General features: G+C 33.0%; 2 protein-coding genes across 7 annotated transcripts in view; one reads left to right on the forward strand and one right to left on the reverse strand.

Moving 5' to 3' along the window:
• Window positions 1-8,975, forward strand: Tspo (Translocator protein). The gene is made up of 4 exons (XM_074114275.1): window positions 1-213; window positions 7,414-7,534; window positions 7,734-7,828; window positions 8,608-8,975. Exons 1-4 carry the CDS (start codon window positions 112-114, stop codon window positions 8,785-8,787), a joined length of 498 nt encoding a protein of 165 aa, XP_073970376.1. The 5' UTR covers window positions 1-111; the 3' UTR covers window positions 8,788-8,975.
• The window catches only part of LOC141447077 (dynactin subunit 1-like), a 26,239-nt gene continuing 7,368 nt past the window's right edge, over window positions 8,948-27,818 (reverse strand). For 4 of the 6 annotated variants that reach the window (XM_074114267.1, XM_074114264.1, XM_074114266.1 and 1 more), the window contains 19 exons: window positions 21,503-21,680; window positions 20,313-20,536; window positions 20,011-20,213; window positions 19,753-19,912; window positions 19,194-19,400; window positions 17,480-17,662; window positions 15,834-15,966; window positions 15,014-15,195; window positions 14,777-14,914; window positions 14,449-14,646; window positions 14,151-14,346; window positions 13,749-13,966; window positions 13,111-13,344; window positions 12,817-12,994; window positions 11,709-11,896; window positions 10,213-10,287; window positions 9,992-10,129; window positions 9,806-9,895; window positions 8,948-9,276 (listed from right to left, as the gene is read on the reverse strand). In XM_074114267.1, the coding sequence (XP_073970368.1) occupies window positions 9,124-9,276; window positions 9,806-9,895; window positions 9,992-10,129; window positions 10,213-10,287; window positions 11,709-11,896; window positions 12,817-12,994; window positions 13,111-13,344; window positions 13,749-13,966; window positions 14,151-14,346; window positions 14,449-14,646; window positions 14,777-14,914; window positions 15,014-15,195; window positions 15,834-15,966; window positions 17,480-17,662; window positions 19,194-19,400; window positions 19,753-19,912; window positions 20,011-20,213; window positions 20,313-20,536; window positions 21,503-21,680 (3,276 nt within the window). In that variant the 3' untranslated portion in view covers window positions 8,948-9,123. Of the gene's footprint in view, window positions 9,277-9,805; window positions 9,896-9,991; window positions 10,130-10,212; window positions 10,288-11,708; window positions 11,897-12,816; window positions 12,995-13,110; window positions 13,345-13,748; window positions 13,967-14,150; window positions 14,347-14,448; window positions 14,647-14,776; window positions 14,915-15,013; window positions 15,196-15,833; window positions 15,967-17,479; window positions 17,663-19,193; window positions 19,401-19,752; window positions 19,913-20,010; window positions 20,214-20,312; window positions 20,537-21,502; window positions 21,681-26,984; window positions 27,045-27,818 lie in introns of all 6 variants that reach the window. The other 2 variants (XM_074114262.1, XM_074114261.1) reach the window with 1 other exon arrangement.

Here is a 27,818-nt window from a genome sequence, read left to right on the forward strand (position 1 = left end):
GTTTGGTAGATGATTAGTGATTATATCATCAACAGGTGGCCTATAGTGAGTGTGCATAAAAGCTTAAGATTTTTATTGAAATAATTCTTTTCGTGAAATTTCGAAATAAATATGGTTTGCCATTTGGCAGTTGCTGGTGCTACAATACTTCCAAATGTTGGTGGATGGGTGGGCAGTTTGGCTGTAAGAAATAATTACAACACTTGGTATATGGTGAGACACTCGCTTCATTCTTTGTTATAGTTTCGTATGATATTCTCAAGTACATAAACATTAAAACAAATGTTCAATTGTACGAATTATGAAATTATTAAAACGTACCTTTCTTAATATATTGCACATTAACTATTCTGCTAACCAGAATGCAATGAAATTGTAATTCACTAATAGCCAAAGGTGAGCCCATTGCGCTCTAGCCAGCCTTGTTATTTAATGGGCTAATCGATCTGGTTTACACATAAATTTGTTTTCATTTCATGGAAATCTCTCCAATTAAGGAACTAAAACCTAGAAAACATTAATAATATTCATATTTTCTGCGATTTCCACTGGGCAATGTACATTGGGTTACCTAAGGTGAACCCCTGTGTGCTGTTGTCAATATATTATGAACCGGAAAACAACTTCGGCTCAAGGTACAAAGAGGGTAATCTTACCTGGCTTTTCCGGGTCATAAAAAATAATATTATTTCCTCCTCGGCCAGACCAGGTGAGGAAGGGAGGGGTCCGTAGGTGGGCACCAAAAATCACTCCAATTTTTCCATAAGACACATATATATTGAAGGCAATAGATATATAATAAAATATGTACAATAATGTGTTGTAATAAGATAGGAGATACATAAGAAACATTCACCGGGAGCACTGGTAGCGGAGTGCTTCCACTCGCTCTCAGCGGGTAGCATTATTATGGTGAACTTTACCCTGATGGGTTAAATCTACCTGTCTACCCGGTGACAATGCTATTATTATTATTATGATTATTTTATTTATGCTACCCTGGTTACACTTCCCCTCCTTCGGGAGCGTGAGACCTCTCACGCGTCTTGGAAGATCTTTAGTTGGCCGGCGTGGCTAAGTCCTGCAGGCCGCCCATTTGGTGTCTCCAGCGTGTAGGTGTTGGACGCTCTCTGTCCAACGATGCGGTAAGGACCTTCGTACTTTGGAGCCAGTTTGCTTGCAAACCCTACAGCTCCTGCCGATTGGGGGTGCGCTCGTCTTAAAACTAGGTCGCCCACTTTGTACTTGGCGTCTCTTCGGCGTAAATTATAATAATAGGTTTGTTTGGCCGAAGCCTTAGAAAGTTTGGACTCCGCTACCTCCCTCAGTTCCTTTAATTTTTTTAAATGCCGCGACCAGACACAAGTATCGGGAGGACTGGCGTTTTCACCGTTATTGCGTTCCGCGTAATAAGTCTTAGGTGCTCGCGGTTCTCGGCCAAAATTTAGATAAGCTGGTGAGAATCCTGTTGAGCTATGCAGAGAACTATTAATGGCGAACATTACCTCAGGTAGGTATTGGTCCCACTTCCTGTGTTGGTCAGATAAATATGAGGAGATAATTCCTTTTACTACTCTGTTGGTTCTTTCCACCGGATTCGCTTGAGGCCAGTAAGGGGGTGTACGACTCAATTTTACCCCTAAACGTTCCGCGAGGCCCTCCATTAGCTTATTGACAAAGGGCGTACCATTGTCCGTGTGGAGTACCCGAGGAGTGCCCCACCGATATACGACTGTCTGACGGAAAGCTTTACAGACGTTTTGCGCCGAGGCAGTCCGGAGTGGGATGACCTCGGTCCACTTCGTGAAGCTGTCCAAGAAAATCAGTAGATAGGAATAGCCATTCGAGGATCGGGGTAACGGTCCCATAATATCGGCCGACACAGTATCCCAGGGAACGGTATAACTCCTGACTGACATCTTCCCTTCCGGGAGTCGCTGGATAGGTTTGATTTTTTGGCAAACGTTGCACCTTTTAACATAGTTAGCTATTTCATTGTACATTCCGGGCCAGTAGTATCGTCGAGAGGTACGATGGTAAGTCTTGTCGAATCCTAGATGCCCTGCCTCCGGACGGTCGTGATTTTCCTGGAGTATACGTGGGATATGATCTTTAGGGACTACCAATTTCCATTCCAACGAGTTGTCTTCAGGGAAGCAAGATATGTCTGGTGACCGATGATGATATAGATAACCTTCTTCAATCTTCCAGTCGGGGAAATGCTGTGGCCTTTGACTCACCTTTTCCTTTTTGGTGATGTACCACGGGTCAGTTATCGGGATGGCTTCCTCCTGGAGCAGTCCTATTTCTCGGTGCTCCTCTGGTGTAGGTAACCGCGATAGGAAATCAGGGACAGAGTGCGCGGTGCCTTTTCGGTATTTAATGTCGAACTGATACCCTTGTATTTCGAGCGCCCATCTGGCCAATCTGCCAGTGGGGTTTTTCAGATTATTCAGCCATTTGAGACTGGCGTGGTCCGTGATCACCGTAAAACGATAGCCTTCAATGTATGGCCTGAACTTCCGGACGGCCCAGAGAACCGCCAGGCACTCCTTTTCGGTGACGCTATAATTCTCTTCCGATCGGCTGAGCGATCTGCTGGCATACGCTATTACTCGGTCGACGCCATCGAAATATTGAGTGAGGACCGCCCCGACCCCAGTAGAGCTGGCGTCCGTTTGAAGAACGAATTCCTTGCTAAAATCGGGCCTTGCTAGTACTGGCTCGGTAGTGAGGGTTGATTTAATATCTTGAAGGGCCCTCTCTTGCTCTTCACCCCAAAGAAAGGTTCGCCCTTTCTTCAGCAATGAGGTTAGAGGTCGTATTCTATCTGCGAAGTTAGGGATAAAGCGACGGTACCATGAGGCCATTCCAATTAGTCTCCGCAACTCCTGGATATTCTTGGGAGCTATATACTGGAGTAGAGGTTCCACTTTACTGGGATCCACCTGTAGTCCATTTTCATTGACCAGGAAGCCCAGGTACTGAATCTCACTGCATCCAAATTCGCTTTTCTGTAAGTTAAGCCTCAGACCAGCCTGGCGTAATTTGCCCAGTACCAACCTCAGGTACTGGAGATGATCCTTGAAAGTCGCTGTAGCTATGACGATGTCGTCTAGGTAAGCAAAGCAAGAGGGAGCCAGATCGGGAGTAATTATGGTATCTAGAAGCCTCTGGAAGGTCGCCGGGGCCCCGCATAGTCCATAAGGTAGACGCTTAAATTGGAAAAGACCGCGTCCTAGTGCGATGAAGGCCGTGATCTCCCTGGATGATTCTGCTAAAGGGATTTGATGATATGCATGCGCCAGGTCGATCTTGGATAAATAGCGACACGCTCTCAACTGATCTAAGAGGGAAGACATATTAGGGAGAGGATAAACATCTGGTTTAGTTACGGCGTTCACCTTGCGGTAGTCGATGCAGAAGCGGTATTTCCCATCGGGTTTTTTCACCATCACAATCGGGCTAGACCAGGGACTATGCGATGGCTCGAGGATGTCCTCTTGCAACATGCGATCAACCTCCTGGTTAATCGCATCCTGGATCACCGGTGACACGGGGTAGGCCCGCTGCTTGATGGGGCGCTGATTACCCACATCGATCACGTGCTCGGTTAGCGTCGTCAGTCCCATTGAACCATCTCCCCTGGCCAACTCTACTTGCAGTAACCTTTCCAATTCTTCAGCTTCCTTAGGTTCTAACCGCCTTATTCCTGCAATCTCTGTACGGGGCCGAGGCTCTCCGCAAAAAGGTAAGGGATTGAGTGGTTGGTCCTTCAACCACCACTGACTGTCACTGGCATCGATGACCATTCCTAATGATCTCATGAAGTTCACCCCAAGAAGACATGGGACGGTCAGGTTAGGCAACAGGGTGAGGTGCAACTCTAATTGGCGTCCGTGAAGGCTGGCTACCAAGACAACAGCATTCTGGACCACTTCTTGAGCTCCATTGGCTACGGATACTTTAAAGGGCGTTATCGCTTTTAAAGTGTACGCTGATGAAGATAATAGAGATAGACCTTCAGAGCTTATAAAGGACTGGTTAGCTCCGGTATCGATCAGTGTGGGCAGTATCTTGTCGCCCACATGGAGGTTGACAAAGAGTCTATCCCCTCTTGCTGATAACGAAGAAATTTGGTTTCTTGGAGATAAGGAAGGTTCGAGGTCAATAGTAGTATTCAAGGGACCAGAGGAGACCTCTTCAAGCTGGCCCTTTGGTCGTTTCCCCTCTGTGTACAATTGGGACAGTTTTTACGGGTAATTCCTCTAGTTCCACAGTGGTAGCAAAACAAAATCGTCCTAGGCTTTGAACATTCGGGATAGCGATGACCTATATTTAGACAATTCCAGCAAAGGGACTGAACCAAAGAAAGATTAGAATTATCTTCTATGATCCGGGTGACAGCTGAAGATTCCTGACGGTTATCTGGGGCCTTCTCTTTATTCTTGCTGCCCTTGTATTTCCTTTTATCTTTTATCTTCGGTGTCGGCTCCACCATTGCAACAGTGGAGACCTTCCGAGAAGATCCGCTGCTCGTCTGCGGAGGGAGGTATGCCGCCTCGGGGACCATACTTCTGGCCTTACTAGGTGGAGGTCGGAAGGTTTTTGCCCGTTCTTCTATCCTTTCCAACTCTTGACCCAGCTCAACCAATCTTCCCACTGAAGTGGCTTCTGCCCGCCTGATATATAGCTGGTACCTCGGTAACAAATTGTTATATATTGTAGACACCACTTCCGCCTCAGGAGGTGGATGAGTCAATCTTTTACATAAGGTTCTTATGTTGATGGCGAAGTCTAGCACTTTCTCCTGTTCCCCTTGAGTTCGCCGTTCGATCTCCTTCTTTAATTTCTCTTGATAATTAGGAGGGAAGAAGGTAGTACGGAAGGACGCTTCGAAGTCTTCCCAACTATGCCAGTTATCGATTTCCAGGCGATACCATTGGAGGGGTGTTCCATCAAGTAACTCCGGCAAATATGCTAACAATACTTCTTTACTAACTCTGCAAGCCTTACGTTTCTCGTTGACTCGTTGTAGAAAATCATAGGGACTGAGAGATGAAGAATTGTCGAATTTTAGAGAACTGAAGAATTGTAAGGTATAATCTGGAGGATACATAGTTGTAGCGCCTGCCAACGGTGGTATCACAGCAGCAGGGGCCTTAGTGCCCTCTTCCATATTAGCCATATCTGTTTCTCCTACTGAAATATCGGAAGCTACTGTCCACAGTTCCGAATGATTTAAGAAGAAGGATCTAACTTTTAGGCGTAGATTTTCTACTGTATCCGGGGGACCTAGTCTCCAAAGGCTATTAAGTTCTAAAAGCTCCCGCTTCTTCAAATAGTAGATCCAGTTTAACAACGGTTCTTCTGGGGTATGTTCTTCCTGCTCGAAGTCAGACATTAACTAATATATTCAATTTTCCTTCGCGTAAGAGTCGAAGTTAACTAAATTAAGTAATATCCTTGAGCCCCTCACGCCAAGAAAGTTAATCAGGGAAAAAGAAAGTAAAATAGATATCTGTGTCTGGTTTCGGCTTCCGCCCTGAAGTTTTGCCAACTTACAATTAAAAGAAATAAGAAAACCCTTCAAGAAAATATGCCTGTAACAAAATCATAATTTTGAATGAGCAAAGTAAAATAAAGTTAATGTGAATTAACAAATACAAAAATGAATAAAATAAATCAAATAATAAAATAAATAAATTCTGAAAGAAAAGAAATTCGCTTCTAAAAATAAGTAAACAGGTAATCTCAACCTCAATTAAGCCAAGTAAATCGATACAATAAATTCCCTAATAAAAGAAATAAGAAAATCCTTTAAGAAAATATACCTATGACAAAACCATAATTTCAAAGAAAACAAAGTAAAATAAAGTTAATGTGAATTAACAAATACAGAAATGAATAAAATAAATCAAATAATAAAATAAATAAATTCTGAAAGAAAATAAATTCACTTCTGAAAATAAGTAGACATGTAATCTTAAACTTAATTAAACCCAGTAAATAGATAAAATAAATTCCTTAATACAATTATTTTAACATATATTTAATGCTAAGTAATATTCCCAATTTCATAAAGACAAGAATAACTTTTCATTTAAACGGGAATCAATAGAAAAATTCTAAATATTATAATTTTATGCATAAATAAGTCAATTTTCCTTGCTTACTAGTACTAGAAAATGTTACACTTGCAAGTTTCCACGACTATTTACCAATCGACAAAATAAATATCAAGTATAAGTATAGAAATTATGTACAAAATGGTGACAAAGAAATTAATAAGAGATAAATAAACTAAAAAAAATCAATTTACCTTCAAAATTATCAAAACTTAAAATTTGTAAACATTCAGTTTTATTTATCTTATATATACAATATATTATAAGGGAATTAACTACTAAGAAAGTAATAATCCAATACTCAGTACTCAATTAATGATTATGATTAGGTGGATAGAAAATTCAACTATCGACTGACTGGCAAACTAACAATGCCGCCTAACGGTACTTTCCTATCAACACAACTAATGCACTGACTGATCCCACGATTAAAATTCGTTCAATTTCTTACGTAATTTTCAAACCCTTGAAAGGAGATTTCTGATTGTAATCTACCACTTTTTTTTTTTTTTTTTTTTTTTTTTTTTTTTAACGTAAAATTCCTTTAAAATTTAAATTTATTTACCAAGATAATACCAATTTTTTCCCCCACTAAAGAAAATAAGATAAAATGATTAATGAAATGAACGGAAAAAAAAGCAAAATGAAACACAAAAGAAATAATTAAAATTTTTACTTAGATTTATATTCGCATCACTATTTAAATATATTTACAATTTTTTTTTTTTTTTTTTTTTTTTTTTTTTTATTTTTTTTTTTTATTATTAGTGTATTTTTCCGTGCACACGGGCCCCTCGCGTTGGGCGCCAAATTTTTATGAACCGGAAAACAACTTCGGCTCAAGGTACAAAGAGGGTAATCTTACCTGGCTTTTCCGGGTCATAAAAAATAATATTATTTCCTCCTCGGCCAGACCAGGTGAGGAAGGGAGGGGTCCGTAGGTGGGCACCAAAAATCACTCCAATTTTTCCATAAGACACATATATATTGAAGGCAATAGATATATAATAAAATATGTACAATAATGTGTTGTAATAAGATAGGAGATACATAAGAAACATTCACCGGGAGCACTGGTAGCGGAGTGCTTCCACTCGCTCTCAGCGGGTAGCATTATTATGGTGAACTTTACCCTGATGGGTTAAATCTACCTGTCTACCCGGTGACAATGCTATTATTATTATTATGATTATTTTATTTATGCTACCCTGGTTACAATATATTTGGACTAATCGCCAATTTAAAACAAGAAAAATTAATTTAAGTAATTCAAAAATCTTTTCAGACTTTAAATAAGCCAAATTGGACACCTCCAAAATATGTTTTTGCTCCAGTTTGGACATCACTGTATTGTGGAATGGGATATGCATCGTATCTTGTATGGAAAAATGGTGGTGGCTTTGATGGTATGCATGCAAACAAAATATTATGCCCAGAAATAATTGCTTATCTTGTAATGCCAATAGAGCTCATGGTGTATTAAAAATTGCAGTCATTGCTGATTATTGTTTTCGTGAACTTTGTAATCATATTATTAATTTCTTTATTATTTGATTATTTTAATACGAATTATACATACTACGAATAAATATCTGATTTCGCTAGGTGAAGCAGCCTTACCACTTATTGCATACGGCACACAATTGGCTTTAAATTGGGCGTGGACTCCGTTATTCTTCAGTTGTCATTCTTTGAAGTGGGTTAGTAAAGATTTTTTTATTTGCATTGTTTGTTTTCGATTTATTTCATTTTATTTTTATTTGTTCTTGTGAAAATTATTAATTTCCTTTATTGCTAGTATTATTATTATTCATTTTTATTTATAAGTGGCCACTGCAGTTATTATGATTTCTATTACCATTTATATTACGATTATTATTTTATCATTTCAACTTTTGTAAATTAATCTATTATGTAACACAGACCCCTGTAATAAATACAGAATACTATCTATCTATCTAGTAAAGATTTTATTTATTACGGCTACTAACGTTCAGATCTTCTCATTCACAAATTTAAAGTTTGTGGAAGATTTTAGAAATCCATGTTTATATAGTGTACTTAAAAATGAAGTGCACTTATCTTAGAGAGAATAGAGGATTCAAACTTTACTGATTCAACATCGTGTATTTACATACGTAGTGTTCATGAAATCCGTACAAACAATATTTTTGAAGGCAAAAGTCAGAAATTTACAATTTTGGAAGTAGTTAGAAAATTTAAACCTAATTACAATTCACCTAAGTACATAAAAATGTCGTTGGACTAAATTGATGATGTGGATAAAAACTAAATCTGAGGTTTTGTCTGGTCTTGAAATTCGAATGTGTACTTACTTCAAATGTTTTGTCTTATATGCATTACCAAAAATAAAAACAATTACTTTATTTATATGTAGTTCGCCGTGCCTTATTTTGCGGAGTGCCAAACTATCTCCAACGGTGTTAACTTCGTCATATTTTCATATATTTTCTTTCAGAGCCTTGTGGATATCGGCCTACTCACGGCGTCTGCGGGATACTGTGCTGTAAGTTTCTATAAAATTGATAAAACAGCGGGACTTTTAATGTTACCATATCTTGCCTGGCTTGGTTTGGCTTCTTCACTGAACTATTACATCTACAAGAATAACAACGAACTGGAATCCAAGAAGCAGTAACACTCATATACACATGAGAAAGATGTATAGATAGATAAAATATATATATTTATATTAGTCATGGGATTTTTTGTACTTGTTTTGTCAGTGTAAATGTTATCTGGATTGTTGAAAATTTTTGAAAGTCAAAAGGATTTGATAAAAATTATTTTTATAAAAATACAAAATAAAATGCACATTTATTTTTACTATGGCTATTTATTCTTTTTTAAATAAATAACATTTTCAATGAAATATAAAATTATTATAATTAAATAACACAGTTATTATAGTATATACATGAAGCGCGTAGTTTAATAAAATAAATATAAAAATAAATAAGAAAGCGTTGAAACATTAATTAGATATGCCAATTTGCGAAATTTTATTTCTAATTAAGGAGAATGTTTGCATATCAACATTTAATGATATTACTTTACCACTTAGTTCTGGATCTTTAGTTGGTATGGCCACTTCACATACTTTAACAAAATCACCTTCATTTACCGCCTGAAAATAGTAAATATAATTACTTTTCTTTAATGTATTTAATAAAGAAGTAAGAGATAGTATAACGGACTTCATTTTATGGTTTTGTTTCTCACATATGCAAGTAATGCAATTGGTAACTATACTTGAAAAAAAAAAAAAATCTAATGTAGTATAACCATCATTAAACCATGGTTCGACTGAAAGAACAATGATATTGTTATTGTTAATAACTTCATAAACTTTTCAAGATTTTTATCGACAGGTTGACTACAAGCACACCGAACTTAACTTGGTTTTGTTTAAATGAACAGCGCTGAGGTGAGGGATGAGCTGTCTAGCTAGAATAAGCAGCAGTGCTTTTTTTAAATAACTTTCAAAGCAAGGGCATTTTTTAAAAAGCACAGACTTAAGAGGAAACGTTCTATTGCAGCAATCAGTTAACTTCTATTACTCTTAAAAAAAATAAAATAAAACACCTAATCATATCATATGATAGAAACCACCATGTGATCGCCTGGTAACTTATAAGATTCAAAATCTTACTTACCTTAACCATTTCCCTTGAAGGGAACAATGTGAAATCAGTTTTTATTGAAGCACCTTTCTTTTGACGAAGAATTTCTTGCGTGACTTCATTCTGAAGAGAAAGAAATAATATTATTGGTTTGAAAAATTCATTTTAATTTAAAAATTACGTAATGTAATCATGAAATGTTCAAACAATTCCTTTTACCTGCAATGCGAGCGTTCTTTCTCTAATTTCAATTTCTTTCATCTCATCCTTCATAATATGTCCTCTTAAGAGATTACCCCAAAGCTCTGGTCGTTTATCACTAAGATCAATCACGGTTGGTAGAGCATTAATGTAATCCTAAAAACATTATGTATATAGCAATACACTTTTTGTTTTAAACAAATAAAAAAGTATCAATCTAAAATTAGGAAATAATTTACTTTCTGTAAATTTTTCAATTTTTTCTTTAATCCATCGATTCGTTTCATATCCTCATCAGGTATCTTCTTAGGAACCTAAAACCCAAAAAATTTACTCTATAAATAAATTTGCTGGAAAATATTAAAACAATTTATAATACCAAATCGAGGAAGAGTGTTTTTGTCATAAGCAATCTACGACCCCAGAGATGCTGGGCTTTTCCCCACTAAAAATACTTCCATACTAAGTATATATATATAAATATATAATTAAAAAATACAAGAATTAGAATTAGTTCAGTTTGCTTTTATGCTTTTAAAGGTCATTCTGCGTTATTGGACTAAAAGTGATATGTTTTCTTGCAAGAGAAATAGTAATCATAATAATGAAAAAAGAGCTCTCTCTACTCTTCAGTGAATTATAAAATTATTATAGAATAAATTTCTCTTAAGGGAAAAATAGGGTTGAAGTGTTTAGTGGGATTAACTGTTTAAAGTTGAGATTAGGCTAATGAAAAATACGTCATCCAGTCTGTAAAGAAACAAAATAAAAGTTTATAAACCACTAAATGTCTGATGGCAAAAATGATAAATTCTAAATTAGCTAGTTATTGAAATTTTAAGTAGTTTTGGCAGACTTTTATTCTCTCAAATATTTCCCTGTAAAATAAACATCTTAAGGATTTTTTTATCAATACTCAGCACCGATAAGATAATACTAAGGGTGCGTTCCACTAAGCGTTCACAACGATCATGCTCACGACCGTGGTTTTGCCCGTTCCACTTGCTTGCGAACATTACAATCGAAAACTTCAAGTGGAATGGACTTTGGGGCGTTTTAACCGTTCATGTAAACATTACAAATGGCGACCTCGAAAATGTCAGAAGCTTGAAGAGGTTATTTTTTAATTTTAACCCCGTTTATATGCAGTTATAATAAACTTTATAATTATTGGTAAAGTTGACTTATATTAAAAGAATATATATAATTCAATTTTTTATATTACATTTTAGTGGAGTATTTATAAAATTCATTTTTAAATAAAATTAAAATGTCTTTTGTGGCAACAGTAGGATATTTATTAATGCAACGTAATAATGCTTTAGAAAATTCTTCATCTAGTTCCGATGAAGAGTGGAATCCAATTTTACAAAATCGCAATGGTGAAAAGCGAAAACTTGGGCCACGTATTATTAACTATCAAAAGTGTAATTGATCGTTATTCAGTGAATCAGTATGTAAAGGGATAAGTAATTTTATTATTTTTTTTAGACTTTCGAGAAACACATTCAATTATTTACATGAGATAATTACTTTCATTTACATGATATAATTTTTTCGGTCGCCATCTTTTCTTTTAAAAATTGTGCCAAACTTCTGAACACCTACTTCGACCCAGCTCTTAAGGTGGGGCGTTGTGAGCGAAAATAATGACGTCATTAATGACGTTTTCGTCATGTGGAACACACCCTAACTATTGCCTCAAAGATCGCATACATTAAGGAAGTTCACTTACAGTGATTGGTTGTAATTTATCTAATATTTCCGTATATTTCTTGGCCTGTAAAGACATTCTGGCTCTTTTTTCCTCTCTAACAAGAGATTTAAGATGTTTAATCTCATTGAGTAGTACAGGAGATTCTATAACTCTTACTGGACCTCCACTTCCCGTGTTTGGAAAATCACGCACTTCTCCTATTAGGCCTGCAAACAAAATATGATATTGATGTATCTTTTACTAATTTTAAAATGTGGTTGGCTGCGAAGGAATGGATAATAACGTTGATTTCATCCTTCATGGCACTTCTTTTTTTTATATACAGTCAGCAAGTAGTTGTGATTGACAAAAGTGTAAGTCAAATTCTCTATATCAAACTGATGAATCACTTCTGATATTGGATGAAAATCCGAAACTTGTCACAAATATATACTGGGTAAAAAAAGGAAGTCCGCGTAGTCATTATTACTCAAAAACGAAAAATTGCAGTTAAGGTCAAAATTTATAACTAGTTTAAGTCCCACTATAAGATCCGATAATAAGGCTTTTTGATAAGTCCACTAAACGAAAGTGCCACATTACTAAATCAATTTTTCAGTTTGTTTTTTTTTTTAAATTTTCTCCAATAGAATTACTACAATTTTCTCGAAAAGAATTACAATTTTCTCGAAAACGGTTACTACAATCTTCTCGAGAACGGTTACTACAATTTTCTCGAAAAGAGTTACTACAATTTTCTCGAGAACAGTTACTACAATTTTCTCGAAAACAGTTAATACAATTTTCTTCAAACTTCGTACACTGATTGCACATAAGTAGTTCTACAACTTTAATACGAAACATTATTCTAGTAAAATTCAATTAAGGGCACTTGTAGGCGAAAGGTGATTCGACTTCTTTCTTTTAAGTTTATTGCTGCAAAACTCTATGGACTTATTAAACATTAAGGAGGATCAAAAAATGTTCTCAAAATTCCAAATCTAAAGAAACTGGAAGTAAGTGCATTTTAGTGAATAGATTTTTGAACTTTTTGAGAATTTATTCCAAAATGGTGGAACTCATACGAGTATATCTGGGATATCGTGAGTTTTATCAATAAGTGTTTTTAGCTTTCAACAATACTTACTGGCTGGCGCAGTTTTTATCATCTCCATTGCAGCTTTTTTTGGCAATGATTTTAATTTATCTTTAAGTTCTCCTTTTTCCATTTCCAAAGAGTCAATATCCTTCTGAAGATGATCCATAGTTTCCTCAAATTCTTTTTCTTTCTTTTTTAATTGCTGCTGAGATTCGTCCAATTTTCGCTGTAGAATTGAAAAAGAAAAACAAACAAATAAATAAAATACTACAAACTTGAAATTAAGAATAAATTGCAATAAAACGGAATTTTTTTTACAAAATTAAAATTAAAAAAAAAAACCTTTAGAGTTTCTACAGTAAGTTCATGATCCCTTGTTAAATTAGCTAATTTCTTTTCGGCTAAATCTTTTCTAAGCGCCATTTCTTGTAATTCTTCCTGTTTAGATCTTAATGTTAATCTCATTTCTCTAAGATCTTCTTCTTTAGACTCCATCTTCTTTCTAAGTCCAGCCATAGCATTTAAATCTGCTTTAACTTGGCGTGCTCGAAGTCTTAATGGAGGTTCATTACTTTCCTAAAGCAAAGGCAAAAAAAAAAAAAAAAATTCATGATAAGAATATGCTTGAAAGAAAAGAATGAAACTTACTTTAATATTTTTTAATAAATCAGGATTTTGTTTAAAAAAAAAATGTTGCACAACCTTATGAATAAGAGATATTCTAAAATTATTACCACAGGGTATAATATTTTGAAAACTATCTATAACAACTATTTTTTCAAATAAAAACAAAGTTAAGTTTTATATAAAGTCGTTTCACACAAGTAGATGATAATTAGAGCAGTCAAATACGCACTTTTTTTCTCTTATTTAGGATCTTAGGTCACTTTATCGAGAAAACCTCATTCAGGAGAATCGACATATGTGAGCAGCTGCAATATTTACTTAAAAATGCAAATGTTAGTTTATATAAAATTTACCTTATCTTTTTGAATGGCTAGATATTTATCTTCGTTGTCCTGTAAAGCTCTTACAACATTTGAAATGTGAGTAGCAATCGCTTCCATCGTATATTCAATATAAGCCAATGGGCTGCGAAAATCTTGAAATCTTTCTCCTAAGGCTTCACTTTGTTTATCAAAAGAAACTTTTAAAATTTGTAACAATTTTTCTGAATCCACAGCACTGTTTTCACTATCTGTTTATTAAATATAAAAACTCTTTAATGGAAATGGAATATACAACTAAAGAACAATCTGAGTTATTCTTATACTAAATAGAGAAATTTTCTAAGGCTGCAATAATCAATAAATTGCTAGTCATAAAAGGATAATAAAAAAACTACCAATTTAGATAATAAATGAAATCTATTTATAGCAAACCTGCTGGTATAATGCCGCTAGCAGTTGCAGATAGAATTTTATTTAAAATGACAACTGCATTAGTTGTATTACATAAATCAGATGTAGGTCCAAGCATTAAATCAGAAAATTCTGCTCTTCTTCTAACTTGTCTTAAATGTGTTCTTAATTGTTCAAACCATGGTTGAACTTTCTTTAATAATGATACACCATCACCCTAAAATAAAACATTATACGAGTTTTCAAAAAATATTTCAGTACTAATTCTTATAAAATGTAAAAATTTATAAAAAAAATTACTACTTTCAAGTTCACAAACCTGTTGAACATGTGCTAATATAATATTTGCATCTGCTTGAATACTATCAATTGCACATAGAACTGCTTTGCCTAAATCTGCTAATAATTGTCCTTGATGAATACTACAATCTCCACTGGATAACAACAATTGAGGATGTAATGTATTGAAATAACCAACTATCTTTTCTAAGCTTTCGGTATTTAAGTTTTCATCAACCTTTAAAGATAAGAAATTACACAATTTATATTTTCATCAAAGATTTTTGGTTTGTAAAAAAAAATATTTATTTTTTTACACTAAATTTCGGTTATTTCATTTAGTGACCCAGTTTAAAATCTTTTGATACCTGTTCTCGTTTAAGTAATTCGATGTACTGATCTAGAGCTTTTTCTTGCTGTGCCATATCTACATATGAAGCTCCAACTTTAAGCAATGTTTCCGGTTTACATGTGTTTAAACTATGTACATACTGATGAAGAATTCCCTAAACAAATAATAATAGAATAAGTGGCACAAATTCTTAACAACCACTGGAAAACAAAATATTAATAATGACTTCTTTGAAAAATAATATCTGATCAACCTGTAGCGTATGTATGTGCGCAGAAAAACGAGACATTGTTGAAAATTGAAGGGCTGGTGTAGTATTCGTTTTATCGATAGTAGCCACAGGAGGGAATTTGTCTCTTAATTGTGAGATCAATACCTGACATTTTGCTAGCATTCTAGGCATTAACAGTATTAGCATTATAGCATCTCCGTCACCTTTAAAAAATAATATTAAAATAATGAATTTCGCAGGTTATATGATATCTATAAAAAAAAAGAAGAAGATAATTACAATTTTAACTGAATCATTCAGAGAATGTACCAATATTTTTTATAATTAGGATTGTATACAATGATAGAAGTATAATTATGGCGATAGTAAACTTCATTACTTGAATAGGAATGTGCCAGCTTTTTCATGCACTTTTTTGGCGATTTAGAAGGCAAGCTATATTACTCCTATGCAATTAACCTTCACTCTGTTACAACTAACTATTTTCTAATAAAAACCGAAAGTTTAAACGAATAAAGAGAGTTTGCATACTGGAAATGTATGAAAATGTTCATAAATGTTGCAGACATTACATGATAAACTTCTTCTTATTTGATCTATTTCTTCATATCTAAAGTAATCGCCTATTTTTTTAGGGCGGAGCTTAACGTCCAACTACCAATTAGGTGTCGTGGACGGGGAGCAGAAGCTCATACTTTACTACAAACAATTTTTCTAACAAATAAAAAGTAGTCATACGCGGGATTCGAACCGGTGATCTCCGTTACACAAAGCCACGCTCTTGACCACTAGACCATAATAATAATAATAAAAATCCACTAATAATTTTTAAAATTCATACCTCCTCGTGTTAGGAAAGTGTCAGGCATAAATGAAATTAAGTATTGCACGTGCAGCTGAGCTTGTTGTACTTCCATATGCCTCAGTTCTAGCTCGATCGCCCTTGCATGAGCTTTAGTTTCAGCAAACATTTTCTTTGAAACAAACAAAAAAAAAATATAAGTATACATATATATTATTAATCTCAAAATTTATATAGCAGTGATTTCTTAATATAATGAATTTTGAAAAAATCCTATGGCGAGTGCTGACCGAACTTTTAACAGAAAAATTATTTAAGAAATCAATTATTCTTAACCACAATAAGATCGTAAATATTAATCTTAAAGAATTTAATAAATATTAAATACATATTAACCCCTTAACGTGCACGCTCGAGTTAACTCGAGCACGCTAAACTGGCCAAACTGTTCACACTCGAGATAATTCGAGCGGCGTTGCACTTTATGCTACTATAATTTTTCACTCTCGAATATAATCGAGAATTGAAAATAATGTGAAAGCAAAGAAAAGCAATCGTTTTATAGATATTTATCATTTACATGGGATTGTAAGCTATAACACTTACTTATTCAAATATAAAATATAGCGGTTTTTTCAAAAAAACTGTGCATTAAGGGATTAAACAGCAAAATAAAATGGGCTATAATACACAAAAAACTTGTCTTTTTCTAGGGTGAAAATTTAAACGCAATAAAAGTTCTATGATTGATTTGGCATAGGCAGAAGTTAATTTTGGGTTACAAAGCTTGAACAATGAGGCAGCATTTTGCCTTCAAAGAAAACGAAGCAGTGTAGTCCGCACCACGTTAGAACAGCTATCTGTTTCTCTTTTTTTAATTAGCACGCGTTTTGAACAAATTGAAATTCTACGCAGGAGATATCCCGTCAGCTGTTGGAGTAGAAGTTTAAAACTGACGTAACTCCAAGGAGGGCATCTTTAATTGGGTCAGATCCATCAAGGGTGGAGGCGAACGAAACATTGCAGTAGAATAAAGTGAAGGAAAACAAGTATATTACTCTGATGGAAATAGCTATTATTTTGGATAAACGTATTGGTTTTCAGCACACAATACTCCCCATATCATACAATATTAACCATAAGAGTGACGCTGAAATTAAAATCCGTTGTTCAAATGGCACTACAGAACTTATGGTGGTTTTCAGGTTGAAGGTGATGGTTTTTCTGAAATCAACTATTACAAAAGATTAAGCCTGGGTTACCTTCGCCAAACAATAAGTATAAACGGCAAGGACTTCTAACTTTACTTGTATTCTTAAATAACAACGCACAACTTTGATGACTTTCGTGCGTTAGATTGATCAAAGAAGCGATTAGAGGTAAAAAAAAATACGGAATCGATGGTCAGGTAAAAACTATAGTCCATCCTAAAGAATCTTTCTCAAGATGTATACATGCAATTTTACGCGGAGAAAGTGCGTGCACTATCTCGAAAAATGATATATGTAAAGTTGCTTATATATTTTAATCATAATGAAAGATTCACTTTAATAGCCCTTGTAGTAATCTAAATCAAGAAAACATGCACCCACGATTATATGTTGTACATTTTACAGATTTGTTTACTTTAATCAAATAAACCACAACTTTTTCAAATCTACTTCTCCATTGTAAATAGAACATACTTTAAAGTCCAACATTTCTGGGATGACTGAAGTTGATAAAGAAGAAGTTTTAGAAGATATCTCCAATTGTGATCTTAATTCTTGATTTTCTTCTTGTATTCTATGTACTAATTCCCTAAATTTTACTATTGTGAGTTCTCGATCGGCTAAACTTTCAAGTACTGATTCTGTTTTACGCTGAGCCTGTAATTAGTAAAAAGAAAATTAAAAACTTGTTTATTCCCAGTACAAAGAGATAGCATAGTGTAAAAGAAAAATTATGAATGCCAAATTTTAGAAATTCTGTTTTAATATCCCCGACACATGATAAATGTAAAATCAAAACATTACAAAAACCAAAAATCGAGGAATATCAAAAGATATAAGAGCTATATCCACTGTTTGATATTCATAAATTTAAAACAAATAAAAAATACCAACTTTTCCATCAATTTGTACATTTACAAAAACTGTTCTTTTATATCTTATTTATTAATAATATGCTGTTAAAACAAGATAATATAAAATAAGGAGAGATTCTCTATTGTAAATAATATTACATTTCTTCCCATTATCCGGGCTCATATCGTTTATCTACAGATGGGTCCAAAATCAATAATAAAGTCGGAAGTGCTGTGTATGATCCGGTTCGGAACTATTTTACGATAATTAAATTAGAAGATGAGGCGTCCATCTATACAGCGGGCTTTAAAATATATTTATTCGTTGTCGGAGAAAAAATATACCATTATTAGTGACAGCCAGAGTGCGTTGTGTAAATTATCACATATACACAACCAGTCTACAGGAATGAATCACATTATCGCAGAGATTGTAGAAACTATTGCCATTTTTAAAGAGAAGGGAGTCTGCATTCATTTTTTGTGGGTAAGGGGGTCATTGTGGTGTAAAAGAGAATGAAATTGTTGATACACTTGCAAAGGAAGCCCACCAATAGTGGGGGAAATGGCTAATTATAAATTACCACACACCGATATCAAAGGGTATAATTGCAAAAGCAGCACTACAAAAATGGCAGACAGATTACAATAATGGTGATAAAGGTAGATTCTATAAAACTATGGCAGATCAGTTACCTAGACAACCATGGTTTAAGGGAACTGTCACTAATAAATGGGTTGTTACGACAATAAGCAGGCTGAGAGCGAACCACGCGGTGTGCGGATCGTATCTACACAGGATGAACAAAAGGTCCTCTCCTCTTTGCGTAGATTGCAATGAGGAGGAGGATTTCAAACATGTAATAATGATATGTTCACGTTATGTGGTAGAAAGGAAACGAATGTTTGACGATATATACAGGTATTTAGATGCACCATTTCGCTACGAAGACATTATATTCTCCACCAACATTTATGTGCTTAAGTCGATAGCAGAGCTAGCAATGAAATATGAATGTATTTAAAAGTTATAGCCGAATTAGAATGAATGGAAGAAAATGATTAGAGAAGGATTACGTGATTTTAATTTTGGTTAAGCTATAAGGATGGCAGGAGCACAGAGTGCTGCTCCATCCATTAGCAGTAGTTTATGTAAATAGCGGTATATAGTAGAGGGATGAATGTGTGAAGCGAATGTATTTGTAGGTAAGAATGGAGAGTGAGTGATATTCTAGTGATAAGCACCTAGACGATGCTGGCTGTATGGCGGAAGCCAATGCCAAAAAAAAAAAAAATATTCCCCTCGTACCTCGAATTTCTCTGTTTGCTCTTACCTCCCATACTTGTAAATTTTTTGCATCCAATTCTTGTCTAAGATCCTGTTCTTGTTCTTTAAAACCTTCTTGTAAAAGATCATTTACTTCTTGCAGTTCTTCTAATTCGGCAACAGCTTCTTCTAGTTCTTTGACTTTCTCTTCTAAAGATAATTTCTGTTGACCTAACGTTTCTACCATTTCTTCTGCGCCTAATGCAGCATCAACCTACAAACAAGAAACAATACTGTGTCAAAGGGAAGGGATTAGCTATGAGGTTAGCATACTGGACTCCCACGCGGAGGTCCCGGGTTCGAATCCAGCAGCTGACCCTTAGATTTTCTCTTCCTAGGAGCTTCTTACAGCTCACTGTCCGGTGATGGACAGTGTTGTCTGTAACGAGAGAACACTGTCCGGAGGCCGGCAGTGCACTGGAAAAGCTCCGGGCGCTAATGACCTCAGCTGTTGATGCGCCAAAAAAAAAAAAAAAAAAAAAAAAAAAAAAAAAAAAAAAAAAAAAAATACTGTGTCAAATTATCCTCTATTTTTTTTTATAATTTCTTATTAAAAAAATACTAACATTTGTATGGAGTTCATCTATTTGTTCTTCCATTTCTTTAACTCTAGCTTTCAATTTATCATTAGATTTTAGTATTTGTTCAAAATCAGCGTTTTTCTCTTCAAAATCTTTCAAAATTTTCTGTTTTTCATGCTTTTCATGAGCAGATAGATCTCTCATTCTATTACCATTAACGTAAATTATTATTTATATGGTTTTTTTTAATGATAATTTATTAAAGAAATAATATATTTAACAAATTATTATACGAAGACTTACCTGACCAAAGTGTCTTTTAATTTTTCATTTTGCTGAACTATTTGTTTCATCTTAAATGATGAAATTTCACCATCTTCTTCACAAACAAGTGTACCAGCTGATTCCATTTTATCGGATAATTCTGATTTTAAAATTTCTATTTCCATTTCAAGTTCTTCAATTCTTTCTTGTGCTTGTTCAAGATCTCTTTGTAAAGATTCTGCCTAAAAAGTAAAAGCTAGATATTACAATTTACAAGAAACAAATAAATTTACAAACAGGCACTAAATTAGTTGAGAATCTTTGAAATCTAATATGCATACCTTCTCCTCAGCCATTTCCTTATCAAGAGTCGCCATTTCTAAAGTGTCGGCCATGTCAGACATTTCTTCTCTCGCTTCTAAAGCTTCATCTTTTTCTCTTTTTACACGTTCAAGTTCTTTTTTTAAAGCTGATTGTGCTTCCATGATTTTAGCTTTGAATTCAGCAGACTGATCCAATTGTAAGGATATCATTTCTATTTCCTTGGCTTTATCCTTATATTTTACTAAAAACAAAAAGTTGGTTAGCAATGTGTTTTACTTGTTGGTTTATTATTTTATCATTAAAAGCAAATCTAACTAGATAATTATTTCGTATATTAATCCGTCAACTAATTACAATCCTTTTTTGTGCATTAATTTGAAATGCAATAATGTACATTATATTCTGTTACTGTAAAATATGGCCTAGTCCAGCTTTTCCCAAACTTTTTTGACCGCGGCCCGGTACGAGATTTTAAATTTTTTCGCGACCCACCTTATAAAAAAAACATTTATTTACAAAACAAATTTTATTTTTTAATAAAAATCAAAATTCAATTTATTTGTTTGTTTATTTCATACACAAAAATTGCAAAAACATAAGTAATTAAAGACAATCCACTATCTTCATTTAGAACTTAAAGTAAATTTTGTTTTACATATTTTGACCTTAGTGCGCAGGATGATGTTGTTTTTCATCACATAGTAATTTCAAATTAGGACTTAATGATATTAATTTGTTGTTTTGATACACGTGAGTTTACGGCGCATGTACCGGAGAAGGTACTGAATGACGAATCGAAATCAGCCAATCAGAGCATCCGAATTTAAACGGTCCGGTAGGAAACGGTAGTAAAGGGTTGCCACCTGCAGTACTTGAAAAAGTTTCGAAAAATATTAAATTTAGAGCAAAATGTTATAGATTTTTTGTGTTTTTACAATTTTTGCCACGACCCAGCTGAATTTTTCTGCGACCCGGTGCAGGGTCGCGACCCACACTTTGGGAAACGCTGGCCTAGTCCCTAGTTCGAAAGCTTGGCCAAAAAAAATTAAAAAAAATATTACTGAAATTGGCAACATTCTTTCTTCCTATTTGATTAATGAATCAGTCATCAAAAAAACGTTTAACAATACTCTACAATAAAATTAAACACGAGCTAATAATATAATTAAATAACTGGCAATAAATCAATAAAAAAATAAATATTTACTTCTCATTGTTTCCAATTTTTCTGAAAGATCTTTTAATTGTTCTTTTAATGATTCAATCTCAGGATTTGGTTCTGGAGTTTGTGAAATCCTTGGTGTTGGTGTTAAAGATGAAGGATTTGGTGGTGATACAACTTGTCCAGGTGTAAATTGTGGTTTAAGTGTCTCCACAAATCCTGTCTGCACAAAAATAAATATATAATACGAACATTTATTGTGAATGGAAACAAAAAAATAAAATAAAAAAAATAGTAAAAATGAGAACATTATTGAAATTGGTGCACACATTAAAGTTATTGATTACTTTTCTCATATATATTTACATTTAAACCCTAATTGAAATATAAATGGTAATAATGCTAAGGAAAAAACTAAACTATGTGTTCGCTAATTTTTGTACTCATGCGAGTAAAATTCTTTCATACTATCAGTACAAGAATACAACTTTTTGTGTTCCTATCATTTCATCTTTTGTAATTATGAATATTCCAAAGAAATTAAAATGAAAAATAAGTGCACACCTACTTCATTTAAATTAATTTAGAAAGCACATTGCCCAGCTAGAGCATCTTTTTTTTATCAGCTAATTCCTTAAATTCACGGAATTAAAGACAAAAATTGAATTAAAATATTAATATAAGGCTTAACTAAACAAGTACTCTCCAATTAATTATCTGTTTTAAAATACAAATTAATTAAATAATAATTTAGCTAAAATTTACAGTGTTAATAATTGTGAAGAAAAGCTAACATTATTACTAACTATATACATTATTATATTCACATTTATACAATCAATATTAATGAGATGTAACGTGTGTTATTACAATTATTAGTTTTCGACAACATGTAACACACAGATTGAGGGCATTAAATGAATTAATTTTTAAAATAAGCAAAGGATTGAAAGAGTTATTAATATAAAGTTTAAATACAAATAATTCATCAATGAAATATACATATTTATGTAGATTTTTTTGAAAATTTAATTTGCTGAAAAATATTGAAAACAATACATGTTAAGTACGAGTATGTCAAAAATATGAAAATACGATGTTCAATTAGTACAAGCAGATTAACATTGTTGCACAGATGAAGTGATAAAATCAACAGCGAATCAAAATCAACTCAGCCTAAGTGATGGTAATCCAAGAAACAATTCATTGAAGATTTGTTTACATGACGTCAAAGATCAGGTTATTAACTTAAACATGACTTATAAGGGGTATTATAATTCTGTAACTACCTTCCCATTTAGATGCCCTTTGTTGATAATTAAATTTTTAAATTCGTATTAAGCGAACTTATTGATTCTCTGGGATCATCGTGGATACATTAAAACTTCAATGATAGAAATTATAGCTTATAAAAAATCGATTCCTTGGCGTTTATTGCGAATCCAGTTTTCTTCACATTATTGACTAGACATACTGAACGTAATTCCGTAAAGTTATTCTCTCTCTCCAGATGATCCTCCTGAGAGATATGGCGGAAGAAACTAGAATAAACTAAAGGAAGAGCATATATAAAAATGCTTTAAAACGCCAAAGAAGCCCCTTGTATTCCTTGTAGACAAATCTTACCATTCTAACATCAAGCAAAACCAAATTATGTCATCGGTAAAGGGGGAATAATGGAACTTGAATCTGAGCACACCAAAGGAGTATATTATTTCAAATTGTGCATTTTTCTTCCAAATAAATATTATGAATATGAAATCTGCTTTTACCAAATGAACATCCAATAATGTAAATAAATACTTGTTATATATATACTAACTGCAAGCAACATTAAAATGCACTATAAAGTATAAAGTTCAAAATTTTTGTGCAAGGTTTCACCAGTTTGCTAAATGACAAAGAGATAAAAGTATGGAAACTTCTTATTTCACAATTTAATATGATTGTATTTAATAATTTACTTGACAAACGTTCGAAACTTAACCTACATAACAAAAGACTCTTTTAAGTTTAGAAATATGGGGATCGACTAAGCGTTCCAATTCAGCGTTCCACGTCTCCAGACATTACAGTCAAAAATACTTCGAAAACTTCTTAACGCTCCCATTCTATGTATCTAACCTCACTATCCATAATGACCTCAAAATCCCTTTCATTAAAGATCTTGCTAACACTCATTTTCTCAAATTTCATTCCTCTACAGCAGCTCATCCTAACCCTCTCATAGAACACCTATCTTCCTCCAGATTACCAGGTAATCCTCTCAGGAGATGGCCTCGTGATCTACTTTTATCGTGAGAGCAGTATAGCAAAGCACGTTACTGAGGTGGCACCACTGGTTGCCTTCTCCACGCATGATTTTCTTTTATTTTTTGCTATCAGGTATCATATTTGCTTGTTGCAATAATCGTTGCACTAGTAAATTCCAATAAAAGATTTAAAAAAAAAAAATTAAATTAGTTTAAATCATTAAAAACTGAGATAAGATTAATTTTTTTAACATTGAAATTAATTTTTACTATGCATTCTTCACTCACCAATAATGTTATTAGCAAGTGATTAGGGTTCATTCAACGTTCTAAAGCGATGATTTTTTTATTCAGTCATGCTATTAGCCTATCAGTTCGAAGAACGCTAAATTCTAAATTTGATGACGTGGTAATAAGCATTTATAAATTGTAATTAAAAATAAATAATATTTGCCAATTTTTTGAGTTCTAAGGATGCGGGAATACTTCATTGTTGAGGAACCTTTTAGAATTTAAAGAAATATTAGAAACCTCTGAAGTTGTAAAAAAAAAGTTTAACTTTAATATTACTCTCAATGGAGTAAAACAGATGAGGAGGTATTACACATTACGTTGAAATGTAGCTTAGAATGGATAAACCCATTTTGGTAGATACTCTGGATTCCATACTTTTAACATCTTCACCAGCATATATTTGTCATTAACAAAAATCAAGAACAATATAAAAGATAGTGCACTTAGAAACTTTACTCGCATAATAATAAAAATAATCCTGAAAAATAAGTATACCAAAGGCATGTATTAAAAAACATGACACAGTTTATGAATATAGAAATATCAATATAAATAATTTAAATTTAAAAAAAAAACTGTTTTTACTAATACTATAATTATTTATAAAAAGGGGGAATATTTGAGGCAATATCTAAAAAAAAATAAAGACATATACTGATTTGTAAACATAAGACTTTCTTTCTATTTCAAAAACTATTGAGTGGAAAATGGGAGAAAAGCGATGCTGTGTGCAAAATTGCTTTGATGCAAAAAAATTAAAAAAATAGAAATTGCGGTGCTCAATTACTGCTGCATCTACGAAGAGAGATAACTTAGCATGCTATTCTTTTCTGTTCTGAGATAAGCAATAGTAATAACTGTGCTCCCACCAAGAGTATACGGAAATAAACAACCGACATAATATTTAAACCTACTGTTATTAAAGATAAATAAATGATATAAAAACCACATGCCAACATGAATAAAAAGGGAAGGATTAAATTTTTGGAAAATGAGTAGGTTCAAATAATATTGTAATATTTCAACTTAATAAAACAAAAAAATGAAATATATGAGCTTAATGAATGTTTCCCTTTATGATAATTTATAGCTTATAAGTTAAGAAAGAACTATCATAACTGAAAAAGTTGTTTTATGGACTAAAAACCCCTTGTTCCTAGAAGTGTGCACAATCAAAATCTCAATTATTAGCATTAACTAATTAATAAAATTGTATCATTGAAGTTAAAGAATGGAACTTTCCAAATAGTTTTGTAATGATTTCTGCTATAGAGATTCAAAAGTTTCAATATCTTCATAATCAATTCCTTCAACATAATTTACATATTAAAAAATATTATAAGTTAGAAAAAGAGATGCCAAATATTATTTAAATGCATGGAGCTGACGATGTTTAAGGTAAGACGAAAACTAAACATATAGATACAAAAAACAAAACTGCAGATCGAAATATAAGTTTTAGGTTAGAATGTTACTCTAGCTTGTTGTGCACAGCTTGTTAAAAAAATATAAACAAAGAGAAATGGTTTTAAAACATTTGGACATTATTAAAAAATGTAAATAAAGTAAAAATACAAATATAAAGTTTTGAGATTAGACTATAAGTTTAAAATGTTAAGACTATAAAAGGAGAGAGTTGATTATTAATAAATGCATTTCAACAATAATTATTATTAGGTTATGGATGAACTGCAGTAGAAAAGACCTGAGTTTGTATTACTTCATAGATTTACAATACAAACTTCTATAAGTGTGCAAACAAGAATACATAAATTTGCATTGTACTAGCTACTAACAGCAACTTAACAATAACCATATTTGCTGTTGATGGTAAACTCTAAAAAAGGCAATGGGGGACAAAAATTTGAATACTCAAGTATTGATGTAGAAGAACCATGTCCAACTTAAATCAAAGATTGGTGATCTCAGACAACCATAATATCACGGAGACCAGGTTTTGTGGGGCGAGAAATAATGAGCGTTAAAAAAAGATTTATCTAAATATCAATCTACTTAGGTAATTATATAATAAATTATGTTCTGATTCTCTGAGAAAGAAAAGTGTTTATTATTATTATTTTTTATTTATTTGGAATGGCGGCAACAGAAATTTGTGTCATCGACAGTTATCATAGTATATCATCGGTTGGATTGGCACATCCAGGAATGGTTGGATTTTACAAGGAGTTATGCTCAGAATACTGACCTTTAAAATGGATCATATCGGCAAGCCAGAAAGCAAAGTAGTCTCAGATGGTCCTAAATTCTGAAAGGAGAAATTGAAGGTTGATATGGGGAAACTTTAAACGGAAACAGTGAACAAACTTATTGGACAGTAGTTTGACGAATTAGAACTGTTAATATTTAGTAAAATCAGCATTGTAAATGATAGGGAGATAATACGAGGCTCATTTCATTTATTACAAAGACGCTAACCATAAAATATTCATCCTGAAAAACATTTGCTCGCTAAGCAACATCCTTAAAATTCATTTTAAAAAAAGGAAAGGTTTTAATAAGGCTATAATTTGCCAATAAGAACTTTTCTCAAAAAATTGTTGTTTTACTAAATGACTATGCTAAATATTAATTTATTTATTTTCAAATAATGTAATTTTTGTTTCCTCTCTCCTAATTATTAAACACATACAAATGTACTTCTACTAATTAAAGCATTTAACCAAACATAAAGAGGAATTACACTCCACACAACAAGCTTTCTGTTTAAATATTAAGAAGGGGTTTAAAAGTAGCATTTTACTGAACTCATTAAAATTTCTATTAAATAAAGAAATTATTTTACAACAATAGTAATCAAAATAAAGTTTGATTAAACAAAGCAAATCCAAAAAAACAAAATAGCTTCGGAATAATTTTAATTAATTTATAATAACACAAAAATAAATCAGGCAACACTTCGATGAAAGAATACTAGATTGTTAGAAGTTTTGATTATTATTTTTTTTAGTTATTTTGCTTGCCTGATTCCCTTGTGGGAGGGAAGTATCTTCTGGTGGTGTTTTAGACAGTGGCTGAGCATCCTTTAAACACCAGAGCAAATACTCAAAATAATGTTATTAATATATTTAAATTAATGTAAAAAAAAAGCACTGATTCAGAGAAGGTGAATTGGTATGAATATCGATTCACCTTATTATTTCAAAAACAGCGAATAGTGCCAACCAAATAGAACATATGTGCCTTAAGTTGACGTAAATAAGGAGTTGAAAATGCAAGTAATTTAGAAGCAAAAGATATATTAATTAATTAATACTAATATTAATTACTAATTTAATTATCAGTAAGATTGTTTGGAAAATAATAAGTGTTTCAGATTTTCATTCGGTAAATTTTCAAAAATATTTGCAAAAGAAGAACTGAGCATCCAAATTTGAGATTCAAAATGTTCCAAGTGTTTCCTAAGTTAACAAGCAAAATCTAGTGAAACGAAAAACTGAAATAGATACATCGAACGAAAACTTAGCAAATTTGAATGGAAATCAATCTAGTTTTTTTAAGTTCTAGTTTCTTGAAGTGATTTTATTTAAGATGAATACTATAAGAATATCTCCTTTGAACTTAGCTAATTTTGGAAGTAAAAGAAGCGCTACGGAGAAAACCTTTCAAATACAAAATTTGGCTCAATTTTTAGTAACTCAAAGAGACTCCCTAATCGATTAACAAATGGAGCTACAGCTATCTTTTATTACAGAATTACCACTACACAAATATCTATAAAAAACATATACAAAAAAGGGAGCGAGAGAATATTTTTTTCGCATTCAGGTGACTTCAAAATTGATTAGTAGTGAAAT

This window comes from Rhodnius prolixus, unplaced genomic scaffold, assembly GCF_049639745.1.
Source record: "Rhodnius prolixus isolate KJV_2025 unplaced genomic scaffold, Rpr scaffold_7, whole genome shotgun sequence".
Taxonomy (NCBI): Eukaryota; Metazoa; Arthropoda; class Insecta; order Hemiptera; family Reduviidae; genus Rhodnius; species Rhodnius prolixus.

Bases quoted from the DNA above. Each gene is read 5' to 3' on its own strand.
- Tspo (XM_074114275.1), top strand. From the start codon at position 112: ATGGTTTGCCATTTGGCAGTTGCTGGTGCTACAATACTTCCAAATGTT. The intron at 214-7,413 runs GTGAGACACTCG...AAATCTTTTCAG, and splicing joins ATTACAACACTTGGTATATG to ACTTTAAATAAGCCAAATTG. The intron at 7,535-7,733 runs GTATGCATGCAA...TGATTTCGCTAG, and splicing joins AAATGGTGGTGGCTTTGATG to GTGAAGCAGCCTTACCACTT.